This window comes from Ictidomys tridecemlineatus, chromosome 9 (assembly GCF_052094955.1).
Source record: "Ictidomys tridecemlineatus isolate mIctTri1 chromosome 9, mIctTri1.hap1, whole genome shotgun sequence".
Taxonomy (NCBI): domain Eukaryota; kingdom Metazoa; phylum Chordata; class Mammalia; order Rodentia; family Sciuridae; genus Ictidomys; species Ictidomys tridecemlineatus.
This window is the reverse complement of record NC_135485.1, coordinates 55,831,499-55,854,810: the sequence shown is the minus strand read 5'-3', so window position 1 is coordinate 55,854,810 and position 23,312 is coordinate 55,831,499. Positions and strand designations below refer to the sequence as shown.

General features: G+C 34.5%; 1 protein-coding gene across 7 annotated transcripts in view; it reads right to left on the bottom strand.

Moving 5' to 3' along the window:
- The window catches only part of Mthfd2l (methylenetetrahydrofolate dehydrogenase (NADP+ dependent) 2 like), a 118,226-nt gene that overhangs the window by 52,413 nt on the left and 42,501 nt on the right, over positions 1-23,312 (bottom strand). For all 7 annotated transcript variants that reach the window (XM_040292304.2, XM_040292305.2, XM_078021412.1 and 4 more), the window contains one exon: positions 13,827-13,919. In XM_040292304.2, the coding sequence (XP_040148238.1) occupies positions 13,827-13,919 (93 nt within the window). The remainder of the gene's footprint in view (positions 1-13,826; positions 13,920-23,312) is intronic.

Genomic DNA, 23,312 nt, shown 5'->3' with positions numbered 1-23,312 from the left:
ATTTGAGACTTCATCATCTACAGATAGGGAGAGGGATTTTTCTCCCACAGATCCAAATATATTTAACAATCACACAAAAATAGTTAGAAAAATTAGTAGCAAAAGGATTTTTCTGTCTTATCTATCAACAAACTCAAAGGTATTATTTCTAATTTTGGTTTTCTCAAAGCATAAAATGATATTATTATACATTATTTGGTCATATTTTACTGAGTACATTATTATAGGTGAGGTTGCTGTACAGGTCAAAGTCAAGAAAAAATGAGCATTTAAAAAAATCTCTTTGTACTCCTAGAGATTTAATGGGTATCTCTGTTACCTTGCCTACAAGCTTTGGGGAGAATTAATAATTTGTCTATACCATACTTTGTGATGCAAAGACCAAACTAAGAATAAGGGTAATAAGTTCATGTTCGTTCAGAAACACTGAAGATATGCAGAGAAAGAAACTCTGAACAGTCCTGAGATAAATTTATGTAAGTCAAAGAAAAAATTTTTGAGGTAAAATAGTTTATTTAAAACAAATGTATAAAAGAAAATATCTAAATAAGTCAAATGCTTGTCTTAAAAAATGAACAAAAGCAAATTTGAGAAAACTTCAAGACTTTCCCTAAAATTCGTCAAGGAATTCAATGATTGACTTCTTATCCTACCATGACAATCTCTTCCCATACAGCCCAATAGACATGCAATGAGACATTATGTTCCCATTTGGAGAACAAAAATCACTGACAGAGCTCTTTTTCAGGAACTTAGAAAGTACTCTATGGAGGATGATTGAAAAAAAACTAAAATGCACTGTAATAAAACATATCAGAAGTCCACATAAAATGTATCATGAAGTAGAGGAAGGTCAAACACATTCATGTGTTTTTTATTTACAATTTAAAATTTAGGGGTGATATCTTAGTAACTTAAAAAATGAAAGTACACATGGAGGAATTCTTACTATTCTAATGAAATCATTTCACTCTGCCAGTCAACACATGCCTAGAAGAAACATTCAGCAACAGTGCACTCTGCACACACCACAGGAATGGTGACTTCACCTCCAGAAGGGCTCATATGCCTACCCACACTAGAAAGTAAAGCAGTAGTATTTTCTAGTTCATTCATTGAAGACAGTCATCTTCTCTGGGTTGTTTCTCTTTCTCCTCCCTACCCTACATTTGAACTCTGCAGGTGCAAGCTCTGAGTCAAGGCACTGATGCAATGCCATATTACGTCTTTAAGAAGTGCAATAGTCCCAAACAAGGTGTTAAAGAGAATCTAAGGCTGAATGGGCCCTGAAGAGATTATCAGACCCTATAAAGACTCTCTTCACCTTCTAGAAAAACTTAAACCAAGATAAGCACCTGACTTCTAAAGAAGGACATTTATTCATTCATTCAATGGTAAGTTGCTGCTGCCAAGAGCAAAATTCTTCACTATGCCTGAGAAATACAAAGATAGGACCTGCTCCTGGCTGCTAGAGATCATGATTCAGTGAGAGTCACTTCAATGCTGTCCCACTGTAATTCTCAGTATTCCCTACTAATTAATGCTTAATTCCCTTCTTCAGATACTGTCTTAATTCTCCTCTTCAGCATTTTTTAGAGTCACTTATTGAATTGAGTGATAATATTCAAGGGATATATCCATAAATGGCACAAAGAACTTGAAGTAGATTTTCAATCATCTACTGCTACACTGGAAAAAATATAACTTTAGGCACCCTTCTCTATTCCATCTGAATTGGATATTCCAGAACCTATCCTGTTTTCAATTCAGAGATAATCCTTTACTAGCAGGGTGGAGAGAAAGCTTCTAATCCATCCTTGCATGTAGACCTCAGTATGAGCTGCCTGAGAAAAGCCTCCAGATTGTTGAATGGACAGAATAGGTGTAGAAGAATAAATTCACAGACAATAGACTAACTGACCAGAAAAAATTACAGAGCACATCCATAGACTGCAGCACCTCAATTTTCAGGTCTTAGTTTTTAAAAGATAAGAGTGAATAAGTCAATAGATGTTCCAAGAAGTCCAGGATCAAAAACCACAAAAGACTGAGAAAACAATTTCTTCTTGCCTTAGAAAATATTCAAGTGATGAAAAAACAAACATGAGAAGTCCATGATTAGTAAACCAAACTCTGTGTTGTATACATATCATGAAGAGACAATGGGCTGTGAGAATGAAGACTGCTACAAACAGGTCCAATGAATAATCTGGTCAAGGGGCTGGGGATGTGGCTCAAGCAGTAGTGCGCTCTGGTTCGATCCTCAGCACCACATACAAACAAAGATGTTGTGTCTGCCGATAACTAAAAAATAAATATTGAAAAATTCTCTCTCTCTCTTTCTCTCTCTCTCTTTTTCTCTCTCTTTCCCTCCCTCCCTCCCTCCCTCTCCCTCTCTCTTAAAAAAAAAAAAAAGAAGAATCTGGTCAAGCCACATAGGGGAAATTCAACTGAAATAAGATAAAGGCAGTGAATGGCTTTGTCATGACAAATCTGACATGCATGCCCTGAAAATGCAGGAAGGAAATTCAGGCTGTTAGAAACATTTATTAATAAAACTTAAGGTTACACATGAAAAAGCCTCAACATTCATGAAGTTAATTCATCCTGTTTTTAGGATATGAATTTGTCTCTATGATATGATATATTTTGGGTAATCAAAGATGATTTTCTATTGATACTCACATAATTCTTTTAAAAATGACAAAGACCGGGTTTGTAGGGAAAAGCAGGTATAAAATGCCAAAGCTTTAGATAAAGAGCATTTTTTTTCTTACACAAAGGAAATACTAAAGCAAAAATAGGCTATCATTCATTGGCACTGGTTATACAGAGGCGAAAGGTAGTGCTAGAGAGCTTACCATATCAACCAACACATTTCAAACACGTCAATTCCCACACGTAAACAAACAAACTCATTCTATGAGGCTCCTACAGGAGGGTAGGTGGTATGTGTGCTTAGGGAGTGACCCCAAGTGAGTAGACGCTGCCCAGTCTCCCTCATGTGGTGGGATGGAGTGGCCTAGGACAGGTATCTGAGAGCCTCCATAGGTAGTATGCCTGCCTAAAGGACTCCATGCCCTTGGCAACTGGAAGCAGGCAAGACCTCTCTAAAGACTATGTTCTTAGATCTTTGTCTAAGACCCCAAAGAACTGTTCTCTAGGAGCAATGGGAAAATAACCAGAAAAAGGTAAGACCATAGAAAAATTTGGTTGGCAGAGGGTGAAAGTGTGCTTTCCCAAGGTTTTAAAATCCTTTCATCTATGCATTTTAAAAAGCATTAACTGGCTTAGGGCCAGTCGCTGGTATAGTCTTTAGTGGGAGCTTTGTTTTGCCCTCTGCCTCCCTAACAGAAGTTAATCATATGGACAGAGGGGAAGTGTATTGCTTGCTGCCTCTTGGGGAGAGTCTGCATGCTGAAAGCCTCAGAGACAGCAGGAGACACCTTGCCTTCAAGGGACTTGGACTCTTGTTGGAGCCCGTGCCATGTTTTGGCTAGAATACTGCATGAAATCTTGCACTGGTTTTGGTGGGTGATGTTAGAAAAGTCAATTAGGTTATGAGCCACAGAGAGAATTTGAAACCCATAGGGCTGGTGGAACAGTGCCTAGCATATAAACCTTATACACAGGCATTCTGTTGTTACTCATATGAGAAAGAGTATAGCCTGTATTCCAAGTAGTCATAAAGGCTGAAATTGATTTGCATGCTTTACTGTAAGTTGAAGAGTGAAGAGATAATGTAGCAGAAGACACTACTATATAACCTCAAATTAATCTCAAATTGTGCACAATTTGAGATTAATTTGAGGTTATATAGTAGTGTTCAGCACTAATCTAGCAAAGGGAAAGATGAAGATGGTTTCGGGTGTATCATATAATCATTGGGATTTTGGGCACTTCAGTAAAATGTCTTTATTGATGACAAAATAAAGCCTCTAGCTCTCCTTCAATGAAAGAATATCATGGATATGATTTCATCTATGCATTTTAAAAAGCATTGACTGGTTTATGGGCCAGTTACTGGTATAGAAAAAAGGACCAAAATAGCCCTGGGTCCTAGAAAAAAGGACCAAAATATCCCTGTGTCCTTTCATCTGACATCTTCAAAGCCAATAGTAATTGCCATTGTTATTGAGCATTATGATCCAGGCATCCTGCTAAGTCAAACTTATTCTAAATGGTTTTATCCATGCCTCCAGGCCCACTGGATGCTAATAACTTCTAAATCCATCACTACATCCCAGAGCTCGCTCCCATGCCCAAATCCATATATCTCAACCCTCTACTGGACTTTCCATCTGAATATACCACAAGGGTCTCAAATTGAACAATTCCAAGTTTACTCATCATCTCCTTCCACCCACTCATCTTGACTTCTAGAAAACCTTGCTTCTTTTCTATGTGGTTCCTTGTTAATGGTAACACTCTGAAGCCAATATATCTTTGTAGACTGCTTCTTATTTCTCCTCACTTCCACATACTCTTGTTTTAGATCAGAGCCACGTTGACATTACTTCCAGTTTCATACCTGCCCAGAGGCCTCTTTAAAACTTAACTTAATCATGTTATTTTAGAGCTCACAACTATCTACAGGTTGCCTATGACCTACAGATAAAATCCAAATCTGTTAATTATCATGCTGTTTGGAGCCCTCTTAAATGTTCGTCTTCATCTTTCATCACTCATACACAGGCACAGTTAATATTTTTTGATATATTCATAGGCCTAAGCTATCAGACTTCTCGTTCTCTTTTATTCAATTCATTGAATTTCTGTTCATTCTATGAGATGGACTTAGCTTAATCATAATATTTACAGTCAGTGGAATCTAACCATCACCCTTTCTCTGGTTATACTCTCTTTGTTCTTCTCTCAATGGACACACACAGGTCTGCACATACACACACACACACACACACACAATATTTTATTGGCAAATTATTATTTATAAACAGTATAAATGCTATACAAATAAATATGGAAAAATAAAATGTGGTATATAGAACACATTTGGACAATGGAGTATTACTCTGCCATAAAGAAGAATGGCTTCATGATATTTGCCAGCAAGTGGATGGGTCTGGAGACTATCATCCTAAGTGAAATGACCAGTTCCAGAATGAAAGGTCAAATGTTTTATCAAATATGTAAAAGATAACGCATGATAAAGGGGAGGCATATAGAAGTTCAGTAGATTAGACAATGAAGAATAAATGGGAGGGAATAGGAAAAGGAAAGACAGTGGAATGAATCTGACATACTTTTCCTATATACATGTACAAAAACATCACAATGGATCCCCACCATCATGTACATCCACAAGAATGGGGTCCTAACTAGAATAAGATATATTCCAAACTTGAATAATTATATCAAAATGGATTCTACTGTCATGTGTGACTAAAAAGAAACAATAAATAAGAGAAAAATTTATAAAAATTAAAAATAATAAATACTTAATCTAATTTGTTTATACATCTTTCTCCTCTGCTAATTTATGGGCTTCTTAAGCTCTGGAACTAAACTTTATATATCTTTGTTTTTTTCTAACATATGATATAGGGCCTCATATATATTAGTGGCAAAATTAATATATGTTGGATAAGTGAATAAGCCCAAAGAGACATGTACAGACTTACACTATAGCAGTAGTTATAATAGCAATAAATTGGAAATAAATACATTCCCATTAACAGAAAATGGGTAGTCAGTTGAGTATTATACAACTAGTGACATATGCATTAGCATGGGGAGATCTCCCAATCATAATATTTATCAAAACAAAGCAAGTTGTAAGAATATACAGCATGTAGAGATTGAAAGTATGCATAAAATATTCAGATCTGACAAATCTAGGTGGTGATTATATAGGTGCTAACATTCTTTGCTTTTACACATATTTTAAACATTTCATAATACAAATTTGTTAGAGGTATAGCCATAAAAACATACAAAGTGATAATGGCAAGGGCTAGAGACATCTTGAAAGGGACCTCACCCACTACCCCATGAGATACACATATATAGTCAAGAGAAATTATATTTAAGCAACATAGCATTCAGCTATTTGCAATATATTTTTAAGTAAATTTATATTTCTATATAATGAAAAATCCTTGATCTAATTATTATTATTATTATTATAATTAGTAGTAGTAGTAGTACTGATAATTGAACTCATGGGTACTCAAAAACTGAGCCATATTCCTAACCCTATTTTGTATTTTATTTAGAGACAGGATCTCACTGAGTTGCTTAGGGCCTCACTAAGTTGCTGAGGCTGGCTTTGAACTCTCGATCCTCCTGCCTTAGCTTCCAAAGCCACCGGGATTACAGGCATACATAACCACACCTGACCAAGATCTAATTGTTCTTTACAGTAGAATTTCTTTTCAATATTGCTACTAGTGCTTATTTTAGTCATGAAAAACCAGAAGTGTAAATATGTTTAGAGAGAAAAACCTCAAAAAAAAAAATCTACCTATTCTCACCACAGAACGAAAACACTCAGAGATGAGATTTTGACCCCCTTTTCCAAAGTCCTGCAATTAGCACAAATTGAGAAAAAAATAAAAAGTTTTTAGGCAATTAGGAAGAAAATATGTATTTTTGTACAAGATAATAGAATTTCGGGCTGGAGATATAGCTCAGTTGGTAGAGTGCTTGCCTTGCATGCACAAGGCCCTGGGTTCAATCCCCAGCACCACAAAAAAAAAAAAAGAGAGATAATAGAATTTCATATATTTTCATTAAAGCATAATTTAATTTTAGGCATAGATACAGTCCTGACAACAGCAAACCGAAGGAAAGAAAAACTACATTCACTTGGAAGCCATTACATAGTAGGCATTTAATTCTTATTGAAGTCTGTAACACTGGGATTATTGCCTTCATTTTATAATAACTGAAAATGAAGCCCAGAGTGTTGTATATTATTTTTAATGTTCAAATTGAAATTGAAAGGGGATTGGAGGTATCATCCACAGTAGAGTGTTTACATATATAAAAAAAAAAGGAAAGGAAAAAAGCAAAAGAAAATTGAAACCAAATCTTCCTTACTTAAAAGACCGTGCTTCTTCTACTACAACACCCTCATGTTCAAGGATCTTTCTCTTTATACACAGACTGCCACCTTCTCTTGTGTCCTTAGAGCTTAGTGTACTGATCTATAATAGACCTAAAGAATGGATTACAAGTGACACAAACTTATCTCCTTCACACTTATCTCCTTTGTTAAAGTTGCTTAATAATACATACATGAGACATAAAATATGACATAGTATTATATATACATATGTAGCCTTTATTATACACAGGTTTCAGTGTTAATCTTGATTTTGAGAATATAAGGAACCATTACTAAGCAAATAAAAAACTTAAGATTAATAGGATAAAATACATCCCTTGTGCAAATCCCTTAGGAATTTACAATTATGTTCATAGTTGTTTACTGAATTACTCATTATAGTAAAAATCAGGAAACCATCTAAATATCCAATAATCAAGAACTGAGTGAATAAATAATATTATATCCATAGCATGGGATACTCTGGACTCATTATAAATCATATTTAAGAAGAAAATATTTTATGAAGAAACAGGTACACACTGAAGAGCTACAAATGCAAGTAGTATGTTCAGGGTAAAAGACATGTTTAGATATTTGAGTTTATATGAAAATATAAAATAGTGGAAAGCCAAACATCACATTGTTAACCTCAGCTCACTTTTGTTCAGATTTGGAATTTTTCTCCCTCTCTCTATTGCCCATGTTTTCTAAGTTTTGGCAGGAAGGATATGTTACTGACATTAAGGGGGAAAAATCAAGAGTCAAGCTGCCCTCTCATACATTAACAAAACTTGTGGATCAGAAATGTTTTGCCTAGTTCATAATAAGCTCTCATCGTGAAGTGCGGGAGCTGGAATGGGCTGAGGTAGAAGCAAGAGATAGAGACTGGGAAGCTAGGAGCAAAGGTCGGAGTCAGAAAGAAAAAAACACTTTCCTAAGTGTGTCCACCTCCTCAATTGCCCCACAAAGTCAGGTTGCTCCAAAAGAGGGAGAGGCAATAAGGAGTTCATCCAAGGAACAACCAAATACACAGCTATAAACAAAGACTAATGTCTTTCTGTAAAATAAGAAATCTTAGGTAAAAATAAAGTTTTCATAAAGGTGGTCTCTTATGTTTAATTTATTTACATGTATGATATCCTCTCAACTCTGATTCAATGTTTATATCAAAAGTATCAAAAAATTATATCCATCCTTTTAGTTGAGTTTTAGCTTAAAAGTCAGTTAATTTAATATTTCTAAATTATTATTTAAGTGTTCATATCCAATAACATAAGAAGGACTGGCATATAACTTATTAGCACATACAATTTAATGACAATTTACAATGTGCAAGGTACTGAGCTTCACGCTTTACATGAACTGGCTAGTTTAACAACACTGTGTGAAAGTTTATTATTCTTCACACCATATCAATGAAGTTTGAGGTTCAGAGAGATGAGATAACTTGACCAAGGTTACTAAATTCATCAGTGGTAGAGTTACAACTTAAATCCTGGAATTCTTACCTTAGTGTGGCCTGTGCATTGCTGCTACTCTATACCATTAAAAATAATTGACAAAGTTGAGATAAGTGACAACTTTAGGAAAGAAGGAACTGGAGAAGCAGAGTTTGCTAAAGGGGACAAGCTGGAGAATGAGCAACAGGATATGGGAAGAACAATAGTATTAGTAAAGCCATGAAATGTGCTGGCATCCACTTAGAAAGTACCCGGGGCTGTAAATGAGCAAGTTCCGCTCCTGGGTTGCATGAGCTCCAGAGGGCGAAGCAGACTATTTCCATGCCCCACCCCTCAGCATCCCTCAGTGTCCTGGAATTCTGAACATTACTAATCCTTCTCCAAGGAGGAGTAAATCCACAAGAGGAAAATTCTTTCAAAAATTTAGGATGATGTTTAATGGGTGTGTATTCAATACTTGATGATACAGTGGGAAAATAGGTGAAAGGAAGCTAGCTGGTCACTTTGCATTTTTTTACTAGTAAGTATGAATATTCCAAATTACTCCACTGAATTGCCCATTTACCTTGTTTTATATTACAGTGTCTGTCATTAACAGTGTTGCAATGGAGACGCTAGAGTTACAACTGTGGAAGTTCATTCATCATGCTGGAGGGGATAGCTTAGTGGACAAAATGCCAGCTTTTGTGACCATGCCAATCCACGTCTAGAAGTTAACATGCAAGTGGCACTGACTCAGCAGATCGTCTCCTGAATGAAGTTAGTTCCATAGAATTGACTCAAATGCATGGAGGTCCTTTTGGACAATATCTGTAAAAAATTTGCTTCTCCTGCCTGGATAATGTACATACATTGTAAGAACTTTTACAAACTTGGGATATTCCCAAGTTCCCTTGAAGCATGAGATATAAGATAGCTCAGGATCTTCTAGCGCAATCTTAGAATTGATGCCCTGCTCTAGCTAGCCTTCCCTTCTTATGGTTAGCTTCATACTAAGCTCATATGACCTTCCCCCAGCTACTAGTTTTCGTTCAGCCATGTAGTTAACTGTCTGAAATAGTCTTTACTCTTTCTTCACCCTTATTCTTAGCATAAAGTCAGTTATGCACTTGATGCTCTGACTACTCTTTTATGAACAAATATTGTACTTTTACGATTTTATTAACTATTTTATAATGACAAACTAGGAATGTTTAGTAGTTCCTGAAAATAATGCTACACTATATAGATCAACAAATAACTAGAATAATGGTTCCATTTTTTTTAAAAAAAAACTGTGATCTATGAGAAACTGGACGAGTGAGATTAATATTAATATAAGCTAATATTATTCATGCCTCAGGATCTTCTTGCTATGATTTCTTCTTTTACTTTGTTCTTCTCCAAGCCCAATTCAAGATTTCATCACCACATTCTTCACCATCATCTCTCAAACATTATCAATCTTTTTGACACATCATGCACTCCTCCTCCTTCTACTCTTCCTGACTTCTCCTAGATGGGACTGCTTCCATATATGCTGACATTCCAGTTATGACAGTGGTCCAGCCCTCCCTGTTCCAGCTACCTCTGCCATTAGATCACTATCTCCCTCTTTAATACCTGCTGCTAATTGTATTTGTTCATTTCCCACACATAAGCATGACGTGGTCATTTTGGTGATACTTTATTCCGATTGTCTGGTTATGTGGAATCTGTTTTTCACACCAATTCATGTTTTCTCTGTAATTTCACTTTAATTTACTAATTCCTATATGTTTTATTCTTAAATTCTCAAGATGATTGATTATTAATGAAGTGGAAATCTAGTGATCTTTAGTTATTTCTAATAATTTTCTGTCCTAAAATTTCCCATTAACCAAACCTTTTTTCTTTAGGATTATTGCAAGGCTGCTTACAGAGCTGTACTCCAACATTCAGCACATCTTTGCATCTAGTGAGAGGCATTAAAGGTGGAAAACAAGGCTAAGAAGAGGCCTTGATCCCACTGTCTTCCCTCAAAATATCTTCTGGGCAGGATCAGGCAGGCTGTGGTGTGGCCAACCCAGCTACATTCAAAACAGCTCCTCACTGTACTAGAGCCCTCTGGTGGTAAGAGAAGACCCACAGTAGGCTGGTCAAAGCAGAGAACCTCAACCTGGTTATACCCCGGGGCCCCTAATCCTTCTGGCTCTTTTTGTTCATTTGGCAAGCTCAATTCTTCCCTCCCTTTGGGTTCCAGAAAAAGACATACTTAAGAATACTAAAATAAATTAAATTCAGTTGAAACTAATTTAAACATTTATTCTCTTCATCAAACTTAATTCATTCCAGAACTTTTACTCTCCCTTCATAGTTTGTAAATAATCATCAATTCACATTTAAAGTCTAGAAATTAACAGTATCTGATCAGCAGCAAAGTGATTAAAGCTCTCCTTCAAGCCTTGGCTAAAACAAAAATTATAACTATCATCTTCAATGCAGAAATATTACATGGCAAGGGTAAAGACAGAAGAAGAGTATAATCATTTGGTATGTTCAAATATAAAACATATTAGGGAAATTTCTAGATCCATTAAGTAAAATTGCAATAACTTTTCTGTTTCTATGCTTGCCTCTCGGGTATCAATTCTCCTTTACATAGCCTAGGTGACCTTTAAAAACACAAGTTGTTCATCTCCTACTCTCTGTCACTCTTGGCTTCTATCAAAGTCTTCACCTTGGCCCTCAAGGTCCCACATGAACAAACCTTGGCTACTTTCCTATGAGTCTCTCTCATAACTTACTAGCTTAATAAAAATCAGAATAATGTGACCAACTCTCAAATATCTGTGTTCTGGAACATGCTAAGCATGCTACTCTTTAAAGACTCTTGTATGTGTTCTTCCCCTGGTAGGAATGTTCTCCCAGATGTTTCTTTGATTCATTTCTTCATCTCCTATAAATCTGTATCAGTCAGTGTCCCTGCAGGACATGGATTACTCCTTAGACCATTATATGGAGAGAAATTACTAAAGGAATTTTACAGGGGGTATGTTCAGTATTAAGAGAAAAATGAGCTGTCAAGGCACTTGTAGATTAGAAACAGGAGGAAGCCTTTACCATCCCTAAGCCTGAAAGGGCAGCTGGAAGGAACTGATTTATTGCAGCCCACTGAGAGCCACAACCCCTTCCAGAGGTTCCCCAGCAGGACATGGGGGGAGTGTTAGAAAGCAGGTAGAAATACAAGAGAGAAACATTTCCTGGCCTGATCTTTTTCTCCTCCCTTGAATCTCTGAAAGGTTCCAAGCCTTGCCAGGAGCCAGTGGCTGAGAAACACATTAGTCCTCATTAGTCAGCCTCCTGGGGCCAAAGTAGGGAAAGGGAAAAATTGGATCAGATAGGCAAATGGAGAAAGGCCAGGACAAGGGCTCTATTCAAAAGATCATCTCCTAAGAAAGATCTTCACTAATTAATCAACCTAAAATGGTACCCCATTAAAGCAATCCTTCAAGCCTTGGCTGAAGCAAAAATTATAACTATCATCTTCAATGCAGAAATACTACATGGCAAGGGCAAAGATAGAATAAGAGTATAATCATTCGGTATATTCAAATATAAAACATATTAGGGAAATTTCTAGATCCATTAAGTAAAATTGCAATAACTTTTCTGTTTATATGCTTGCCTCTCAGGAATCAGTTCTCCTTTACACAGCCTTGTCAATTTGTTATTGTACTTCTCACTACCTGATATTATATTGTATTGTTTGTTTATTTGCTCTCACACTAACATAAAAGCTCTGCAAGGGCTGGGATTTTGTCATTTGTATACATTTCTGCATCTCTACAATTTATAAAAACTACTTCATAGCAAGTGTTCATTGTTTACTGAATGAATGAATGAATTTAACACTCCCTTTGCTATTCAAAAGTATTTATGTTTAATAAAATTAGAAAAATACAATATCTCTAAAGAGTTATAGTTGACTTAGTCACACATAAGACCTATATACTATAGTCCTTTCTAAATTTCAAAATATCTTTCTTGCTAATTTACCCTGTAGAATAACAAAAATTTAAACATTTTTGTGATAAAGAAATATACATAAACACATTATATTTCATAAATTTTATACACAAATATAAAATAACAGAATCTTAGAATTGGAAAAAACATTAAAATTCTTAGCACAACCCCACACACAATTCATGGACATTCTTGACAATGGTCCCTTCATAGGTAAAGAGTAAAGAGTGAATGTAATACCTCTCCCAGAGAACATATGTTCATAATAATTACAGCTGTTCATGTGTGATTTTAGCTATGGTATTTGATCTATTAAAATTTAATGTTTAAAAAGGGATAGAATACTCTTTACATTCAAAATGGGACAAAAGTTTATTTAAAAAAACACTAGCAAATAATTCTCTATGATATCATATTTATATTATTTGTCTACCTGATCAATGGAATGAGAGGAAATTCACTATATCAAGAATGGCAACTTAAAGCAGCTCTTATTATAATTAAGGTTTGTGTTTGGGTCTTTTATCCTATATATTTAAAAAACAAAAACTCTGTATCTAAGTCATATTTTCTTTCTTCCAGACCAAACATTCACAGTTCATTGGACCAAGTTTCCTAGGCCATTCTTTGTGGAAACAACATCCAAATGCTCTTTTGAACATGGTCTAGTCCATCAACTTCCCCTTTAAAGTCTTAGATGGCAAAAGAGTTCTTCAGTGTGTATATGGCCATTGCAGTATAGTGGTTGTCTATCTTTTCCTCATACCTGGACCTTCTATTTTCATTGACAAACTTGAAAGTACAGTTTTCTTTCACTTTTCCCCTCAGCCACAATACATTACTGATCTTCACTGATTTTGTTCTTTTGTTTTTGTTTTTATTGTCATTATTGCTTATTTTTTGAAGCCTCATTCTATTTTATTTTAATTTATAATTGATTTTTTAAAAAAATAAATGGTAGCAGAATGCATTACACATATGGAGAACAAGTTTTCATATCTCTGGTTGTATATAAAGTATGTTCACACCAATTTGTGTCTTCACATACATACTTTGGCTAATGATGTCTATCACATTCCACCATCCTTGCTAACCCCCTCCCTCCTCCCTTATCCTCCCACCCCTCTGCCCTATCTAGAGTTTGTCTATTCCTCCCATGCTCCTGCTCCCTACCCCACTATGAATCAGCCTCCTTATATCAGAGAAAACATTCGGCATTTGTTTTTTTGGGATTGGCTATGTGCTGCAATTAGAGCAGGAATTACTCTGCTGATGACATTCTACCAAATAAGTCACTAGAGACTTACCCGCAGCTACTATGATAATATCTGCCAGCTGAGTGTGGATCTTCAGTTGTTCTCTGGGAGTGTATCTGTGAGCTATGGTGACAGTTGCATCACCTGCAATACAGAGAGTTTTCATTAATGATTATTGTGCTTTTCCAAATTTTATAAAAGCTCTAAATCTAGAGGAATTTTGGATGTTATCTTAGAAAATATTGTTTTGACATGTCTAAATCCCGTGAGAGAAAAAGCTAGATAAGGAGATTTGGATGAACCAAAATATTGCACCTTTCACCAGGCACGGTGGTGCAGGGCCATAATCCTAGCGGCTTTGGAGGCTGAGGCATGAAGATCACTGAAGCCAGCATCATCAACTCAGTGAGACCCTGCCTATCTATAGATAAAATACAAAATTGGGCTATGGATGTGGCTTAGTGGTCAAGTGTCCCTAAATTCAATCCTCAGTAACAAAAATAAATATATATATAAATATATATATATATATATCCATTTCAAATGGATACAAAGAAAAATCAAATTAGGCTGAATGAAGATAAGTTCTGATTGTCATGGAAAAACTATAAATCCTAAAAATCCAGAATTTGAAAAGTCCATATTTAATGTTTAATGGATTGTCACAGGAGATATTCATTTGCTTTCTAATGACAGATAAATAAATTCAGAAAACAACAAGATAAGTATTCTACAACTGAACAATACATTATGGAAATAAGGTTAGAGATGAATTCTGCCATGAGGACATATCAAGGAAGAGTTCTTAGAGGAGGCAAAATATTTTAGGTATTTTAATTATGAGCATGATATACCAATCATTATGTGTTTAGAAAATGAACAGGTCTAGACTATAACAAGAAGCTTCTGTATAAAAACTTTAATGGAGTTATGGGTGAGTAAGAGAGGTAAGCAGCTTGAGGCATTCCAAGGTTTAAAGTGTCAACCAGGAAAGAGAAGAGAGGAAAAAGTGATGATGTGGAGAAGTTGAGAGGGACTTCCAGTGAGAGTGTGACCATGTGAGACACTGTCTCACTTTCCTTCTCCTGGAAGTTGTGCAAATGCTACACAGATCATAACAAAAGTGCACTATCTTCATATCTAGAAAAATTAGAAAACATATTTTCACAGACTCCCAAAACATGTAAGAATTACAAAAAGCAGCAGTTACTAGATACCTCACAGGGATAAAAGTAGCAAAAACAAACAAACAAACAAACAAAAAAACATGCAGGGTTCTGAGCGACAACAGATCTTTGAAAATGACTATCAAAATATACTTGATTGAAGTGAAGGGTTTACATCCAAACTGGGGGGAAAAAGCCCATCTTTCTTAATTATAGCAGAGAAAATAAAAATAAAATCAGAAGAGCCCTCTTGGATCAGGTATAGTGCAAAATGTGTTATATCACAAAGGTGACATAGAGGAGCCATTACAATAGGGAGTTTCATGAAAGCAGAGAAGCCACAGGCTGCCTCCCCAACCTATGGTGGAAATATTCTGCAAACAGCAGGTCCACAAAAATCTTAACTCATTCAATTATGAATAATAAAAAAGGACTGGATGAAACATCAATAGAAGTCTCTACATAAGGGAAAGCCCAGAATTTTGAAAAGTGATGAAACAATTCTGATTCAAGTAGGAACTATTATAGTCATCTGGCAGATAATTATAGGCACTTGTACAAATTAATAGACCAGCATACCAAAAGAATCGAATTTTACCATATGCAAATTTTAAAATAAATAAAAGCATACATTTAAGAAAATGGCAGAATCAAGAAAGAAAACAAAAAGAAAAAAATTTGTAAGGAATTTACCAGTTTATCAATAAACTCAACAAAAAAATGCTGTCATGGAAAACTTGAACATTATAAACAAACTCTATATCAAAATGTTTAAAATTAGAACTCAAGATAATAAAAGGTGAGGAAAAAAAGACTTGAATCAATCAAAATTGACTTATAATTGTAAACACCAACATAGTAAAGATCCTGGATTGTAAAGATTTTAAAAGGAGGAGGAGGGTGGGAGGAGGAAAAGGAGGAAGATAAGGAGAGAAGAAGAAGAGGAGGAGGAGGAAGAGGAGGAGAAAGAAGAGGAGGAGAAGAAAAAGAATCCTATGAGTAAGCAGGCCAAATTTCCAATTTTAACATTCAATTTCAAAAAATTATAGGTCAATATCCACAGAAATTCACATGAAGTCATTGGAAGCCAAGAATTAGACCTAGTCAAATCTGGCTCTCAGATTAAAAAATAAGAAACAATTCTGAAAATGAAAGAATCGGGGAATACTGCTTACCAAAATCTTTCCTCAGGAACATGCTAAAATATGTACTTCAAATTAATTAAGATGAGTTTGAGGAAACTGGCCAAAAGACTATCATAGAGTTCTAAATATATTTCATTATATAATTAAGGTTTAAAACTATGTGAGAACTAAAGTGACAAACTACTCTGGTTTGAATGTTTACCTCCTACCAAACTCATGTTGAAATTTAATTGCCATTGTAGCAACATTAAGAGGCGGCACCTTCAAGAGGTGTGCAGGTCATAAGGGCTCTGCCCATATGAATGGATTAATGTCCTTTGGCGGAAGTGGGTTCACTACAAAAGGATGAGTTCATCCCCCTTTTGTCTCACTTGAACCCTTCCTTGCCCTTTTGCCTTCTGCAATGGCATGGTACAGCAAGAAGACCCTCACCAAATGCCAGTACCTTCATCCTAGACTTCTCATCTCCTGAACTGTGAGGGAATAAAGTTCTGTTCTTTATAAATTAGCCAATCTGTGGTATTCTATTATGCCTGACAAGGTAGACTAAGACACAGGTGAATGTAAATGACACTTGCTTTGACTATGCAGGAATAATGCAATTAACAGAATTAAAATTGGAAGGAAAAAGATAAGAAATTTAAGTTATTGCTTAATATGCTATAATGGGAATCAACAAATATTCAAAAAGCTAATCAATAATAGTTTTAAAATATTTAAAAGTATAAATACTTTGAAAGTTAATTTTTATTGGCAAACATCAGTTAACACATAAAAAGAAATGGAATCAGATTATCACTTATTTTATGAGTATCAGTAGATACCATATAAAGAAACAGAGTACTGTATGGTGCACTGTATAGTGTTATAATTATTGAGATAACCAAAACCTTCCTAAATATTAGAAAAAAACATAGAAAAGAAATTAATGTAAAAAATAAAAACCACAAGCAGAAAATAATGTGATGATTATGGCCACATATATTTGTCATAGCAATAAATATAAATTTCTCTAACTCATCTATTTAAAAGAACAATATTTGCAAATTGACTCACAAAAAATATGGTATACAATACAAATCATATTATATATGACACATTTAAAGTTACTCAGCATTCAGAAATGTTGAGAACAAAATATGTTCAAATATAGCAGGTAAAATGACATGCACAAAAAGAATGATGCTCTTTCATGCAAGAAAAAATTCAATATTAAGTAGGACAAAGAGGTACACATTAAAAAGCATATGGGAGATTCAAAAGAAAATACAGCACTAATAAATATGTAATTAACAAAAGAAAGATATGTAGAATTCATAAGTCAAAATTAGAGATGATAAAAATATAATACATTGTATTTGCTGAATTTAATTCAGCCTTCATAATTCAGGGCAGATAAGAATGTAGAAAATGTAAATAACATAATTAATAAAATCTATATGATTATATTAAAGTCTGAAAATAGATAGTACAATTTTATGTACCCTCACCAAACAATATATTTTTTAAAATGGTATGGCTTTTGGTACAAAAGAAATATTTATTAATATCAAAAAGAAGATAGTTATATAAACTATAAATAATTTATTTAATTATGACAATAAAGTTGTAACTATTGACAAAATCAGGAATACAAAGATCCTTCTATTGGAAGTTTAAAAAGTCCTATTTCAAACAATTCTTGTATCAAAAAAAATTCTTTACAAAATAATGTTGTAAATGTTTCTAGGAAGAAATAGGAAAATTCATAGACCTAAGTTATTATATCAATAAGATATAAATCAGAAAATAAATTAATCAATCATTTATCTTAAGTTATATAGATAAAAATAAATCCTTAAGATTAATAAACATAAAAGTTAAAATGTATTTGTTAAAGCTAAAAATGGAAATATTATTAAAACATTAAAGAGAATTCAATACTTTTCCAAGGAAAAAATGAATACGCAAAAGCACATAGATTTCACATGTAACAACATGTAAAGAACACATATTAAAATAAATCTATTCTCATAGCTATATAAAAGATAAAATATGGTTAAAAGATAAAATATGGCTGGCTGTGGTGGCACACAACTATAAATCCCAGTGACCTAGGAGGCTGAGACAGGAGGCTAGAAAGTTAAAGCCAGCCTTAGCAATGGCAAGGTGCTAAGCAACTCAGTGAGAACTTGTCTCTAAATAAAATACAAAATAGGGGTTCAGATGTGGCTTAGTGGTTGAGTGCCCCAGAGTTTAACCCTTGATACCCCACCCTCAGAAAAAAATATAAGTAAGCATAACAAGAAATGTGAACAATCTATGTCATATAAGAAATTCTCTAAAATGCCACCAAAAGACATAAATAAGACTGATGAACTAGAAAGACAAACCACATTCTTAGAAAGATTCAATATCATATTGATGAGAACTCTCCATATGTTTATTACAAATACAATAATACGACTCTAATAAAATTTTTTAGGAAGCATATAATTTAATACTAAAATTAATATGAGAATATAGAAACTAAAACCAGGAAAACTTTGAAAAGGAAGAACAAGGAGATAGTACATGGTGATAGCCATTTGCATTCTAGTTAACGAAGTCACCTTCTGCTCAGAGTAAAAACCTGAGTCTCCTTTGGTTTTACTCTTTCTTTCATTGAATTTAAAATCAATGTGTATAAAGTATACATTTACATTCATTCCAAAATACCAAAATTATGAAGCATCTTTCCATTTCTGTCTTAGTCCAGGTCCCCCCAATTCCGAAGGGTCTCCTTATTCCCTTATACCTCAGCAACCCACTAGAGTATTCTCTAGTTCTAAATGAGAGACTCCAAATGAATTCCCCCACCCTACCCTCACCCCTCTCATATACAAAAACACATAATCAATCATTCAAAACAAAACCAAAATCTCCTGCTACATCAGTACTGAAGATTTCAGCAAGAATTGAGAGATACACCATAATCCATAATTAACAATCTGCAAAGTTTCAGGCAAAAGGAAAATTAATTTCAGTCTGCATAGAAAGATATTTTAAGTAATTTTGCTCCATCTTTAACAGCATTAGGTTAACTTGATACTCGTAAGTGAGTTGGGCTGGCAATGTCCATGGAACATATCAAAGTCACATTTAGATTTTATTGATTAGAATTCATGGCTACAATGATAATCAAACCATAGAAAGGGAAAAGCTTTGAGCCTGCTATTTGGTAGACCTGATGGTGTCAGCAAAAGAGAAATGACCCAAAGAATTTAAAAGTAATATGTTCCAATAACAACTCAGGCTCTTCTTTTCTTAACCTGGCAGTGAGTACCTTGGTACCTATTCCTGATTTTGGCTCCTAAGCTTCCCTAGTAACTATATTCTTATTTAACCTGTCTTACTTGTCATTGTGAAAATTCTTGTCATTCTTATTTCCCATTCTGATCCCCCCTTGACTTTCTTTAACTAATCCTCTGGCTTGCTGCATGTAATCCTTTCTATCTCCTCAGGTTTTTCCCTAGGGTTATCAGTACTAACAAGTTGCAACAGCTACTCCATAGAATGATGCATATCTCTGACCCTTAGATGACTTTTTCCAACTCTTAGTTGTACCCCTGTGTTGTATATATGATAATGCAGGGGTCTAACATTCTGTAACATAGATCTAGATTTTTTTAAAAATTATAAAGCGAAGTTTTAAGCAACTATTTTGTGCCTCATGCTTTACATCATGTTTTTTTAAACTAAGGAAGAATAAAATAGAATGTCTCTCTTGGAACTTTAGTTTTGCAAGAACTCAGTAATTAACTAGTAGGAAAGATATGTTTCTTAGTGCATAAAATCCACAGTCAATTGAGAATTGCCTACTGGGAGCCATCGGAGCAGTTTTCTAGGCTATCAGCTCTCTGAAATTTATGCAAAATCACATCCTAGCAAAGACTGGTTGATGCTTAATGTAGAATGCAAATTAGAGGAAAATGTTTATATTAAGAAACAAAGCTAGAACAAATAACGTGATCTTCTTCATTTTTAAGTATCATTCTTTTTTTGTTAAAGTCAACAAATTAGCGGGTTTTAAAGACAGTTCCAGGCCCTTTTCTACCTTCTTTAATTCAATAATCAAGAAAAAAATCCCAGAATCCCCTGGCACAGTGGTTCATGCCTGTAATCCCAGCAGCTTGGAAACCTAAAGCAGGAGGATCTCAGTTCAAATCCAGCCTCAGCAACTTAGTGAGGCCCCAAGCAACTCAGTGAGACCCCGTCTCTAAATAAAATATAAAATAGGGCTGGGATGTGGCTCAGTGTTTGAGTGCCCCTGAGTTCAATCCTTGGTACTAAAAAAAAAAAAAAAAAAGAAAAAGAAAAAAAGAATCCCAGAATCATGCTAACCAATGAGGATACATAATTCTCTACTATCATGGAGGAAAATATGAAAATAGGAATTATAATACAATGTACTAAGTTCCATGTTAGAAGTATCAGTCATAATGTTGGCACAAAACATCATTATCTATTACATCTGAGAAAAACATCATGGTAAAGAGCTTGGATTATATTTATGTTATGTTGTTATCAGTGTTATGGGAAGCCATGAATGCTTGAGGCCTACCATGTAGAAAATTGACTGTGTGGAAGATGGGACAAGGGTGGATGCAGGGAAACTATTTCATAAATATTATAATGTTCCAAGTGAGAGATTGTAGTTGTCTGGATTAGGATATTAACTGGAGAGGTGGTGATATCACAGGTATATTATACACAGTTTACTAGTAGATCAGACAGAGTATCACAGAAAGAGAGAAGAATGAACTGAGCAACAGGGTGAATTGATAGTGCCAGTTACTAAAATAGTATGTTAGTCAGCTTTCCATTACTATCACAAATATCTGATATAATCAACTTAAAAAGAGAAAAAGGTTATTATGGCTAACAGTTTTAGAGATTTCTGTCCATAATCAGTTGGTCCCACTGATTTGGGCCAGTGACGTATATCATGGCAGGAGTGAGTAGTGGAACAAAACCACTAGAAAGAGGAAGAGACTGGGGTCCTGCTATCCCCTTCGTGGGCATGGCCCCAATGACCTAAAGATATTCCACTATATCCCACCTTCTATAGGCTCCACCACATCAAATAGTGCCTCCTGGGAAGCAAATCTTTACTACATACACTTAAGATACAAACTATGTTATATGAGGAAGACTATGAGGAGTAAAATTCAGAATGAAAGCTTGTATATGGTCAGTTTGAAATGCTTATTAGCCATGCTAGTAAGATTGCTGGGTAGATAGTTATATGATTAGGAAGAATACAGATAGTATTTAGAGCTAAGGGACTGCAAAGAATCACCTAGGAAATAGCTAAAAAGGAAGAAGTTAATTCCTGGTCTCATTCCAACATTTTTTGAGTAATCATTTTCAATTCTGACCATGTTAGATTCTTCTACGGCACTTTCTAAAAAAAATAATGATCTTCAGGTCCAACTCTTAAATATTTTGATTTAATTTCATTGTATTTGGGTGTAGGAAGCTATATTTTTAAGGCCCCCTGATGATTCCAGAAGTAGGTAGGGCTTGAGAAGTTAAGAAAAGGGGAATGACTCAGGAAAAAATAATGAGAAAAAACGTCTAATGGAACAAGAATAATACTTGTGAGTGGTAGCTTAATTTGTGCTTCAATGATTTTAAAAAGCCCTATAAAAGTGGCCATTTTGTTAAATTAAAAAGCATGTTTTGAATATTTCTCAATCCATTGTATAATTTCCTGTTTATAAGAACACATGGGATTCAAATTAAAAAGCTTCTTCTCAGCAAAGGAAACAATCAATAATATGAGGAGACAGCCTACAGATTGGGAGAAAATCTTTACCACATGCACCTCCTATAAAGCATTAATCTCTAGGATATATAAAGAACTCAAAAAATTTAACACCAACAAAACAAATAACCCAATCAATAAATGGGCTAAGGAATTGAACAGACACTTCACAGAAGAAGATATACAACTGATGAACAAATATATGAAAAACTGTTCAACATCTCTAGCAATTAGAGAAATGTAAATCAAAACTAAGATTTCATCTCACTCCTGTCAGAATGGCAATCATCAAGAATACAGGCAACAATAAATGTTGGCAAAGATGTGGGGGAAAAGGTACATTCATACATTGCTGGAGGGACTGCAAATTGGTTCCATTCCTCAGAAAACTTGGAATGGAACCACCATTTGACCCAGCTATCCCACTCCTCAGTTTATATCCAAAGGTCTTAAAATCAGCATACTATAGTAATGCAGCCACATCAATTTTTATAGCAGCTCAATTCACAATAGCAAAACTATGGAACCAATAGATGAATGGATTAAAAAATGTGGTATATATACTCAATGGAATATTACTCAGCTTTAAAGAAGAGTGAAATTATGGCATTTGCCAGTAAATGGATGAAGCTGGAGAATATCATGCTAAGCAAAATAAGCAAAAATCCCCCCCCAAAAAAGGCTGAATGTTTTCTCTAATATGCAGATGCTAATTTACAATAAGGTGGGGACAGGGGGGCACTAGAGAAGAATAGTATTATCTTAAGGTAGGAGGAAGTGAAGGTAGGGGAGAGGAGGGGATGTGGGGATAGGAAAGATAATAGAATGAAATAGTCATTATTAATATATATATATGTATATTAATAATATACATATATTATATATATATAGTCATATATATTATATATATACAGTCATATATATATATATATATATGACTGCATGACCAATATGATTCTACAACATGTACCCTCATAAAAATGAGAAGTTATATTCAATCTATGTATGATATATCACAGTGCATAAATGCATTCTACTGTCATGTATAACTAATTAAAATAAATTTAAAAATTAATAAAAAACATGGGAGAAATTACTTTTGTTTTAAAATCAGAAAAAATGTTTTCTTTTTCCTTAGCATATGTTTTATTTTTAATCCAAAAGATATTAACTTAGGTAACTAGTCATTTTTTTCCTGCTAATGAGCTCTCAGGATAAAATTAGTGACCCAAACATGGCATATATAATTTAGACTCAATTAAATACATTTACCAAACATATATTCAGCTCCAATATATAAAAAGCTGTGCCTGATAGTGGCAATATATCCATGGGGTTTTAATGATGTGTTTATTTTTAGTATAAGTCTTATCTTTGGCTCTATATAGCTCCAGTCCTTCCTTCCCCTTTTTCTTCACTAGTTCTCATTTGCATTTGT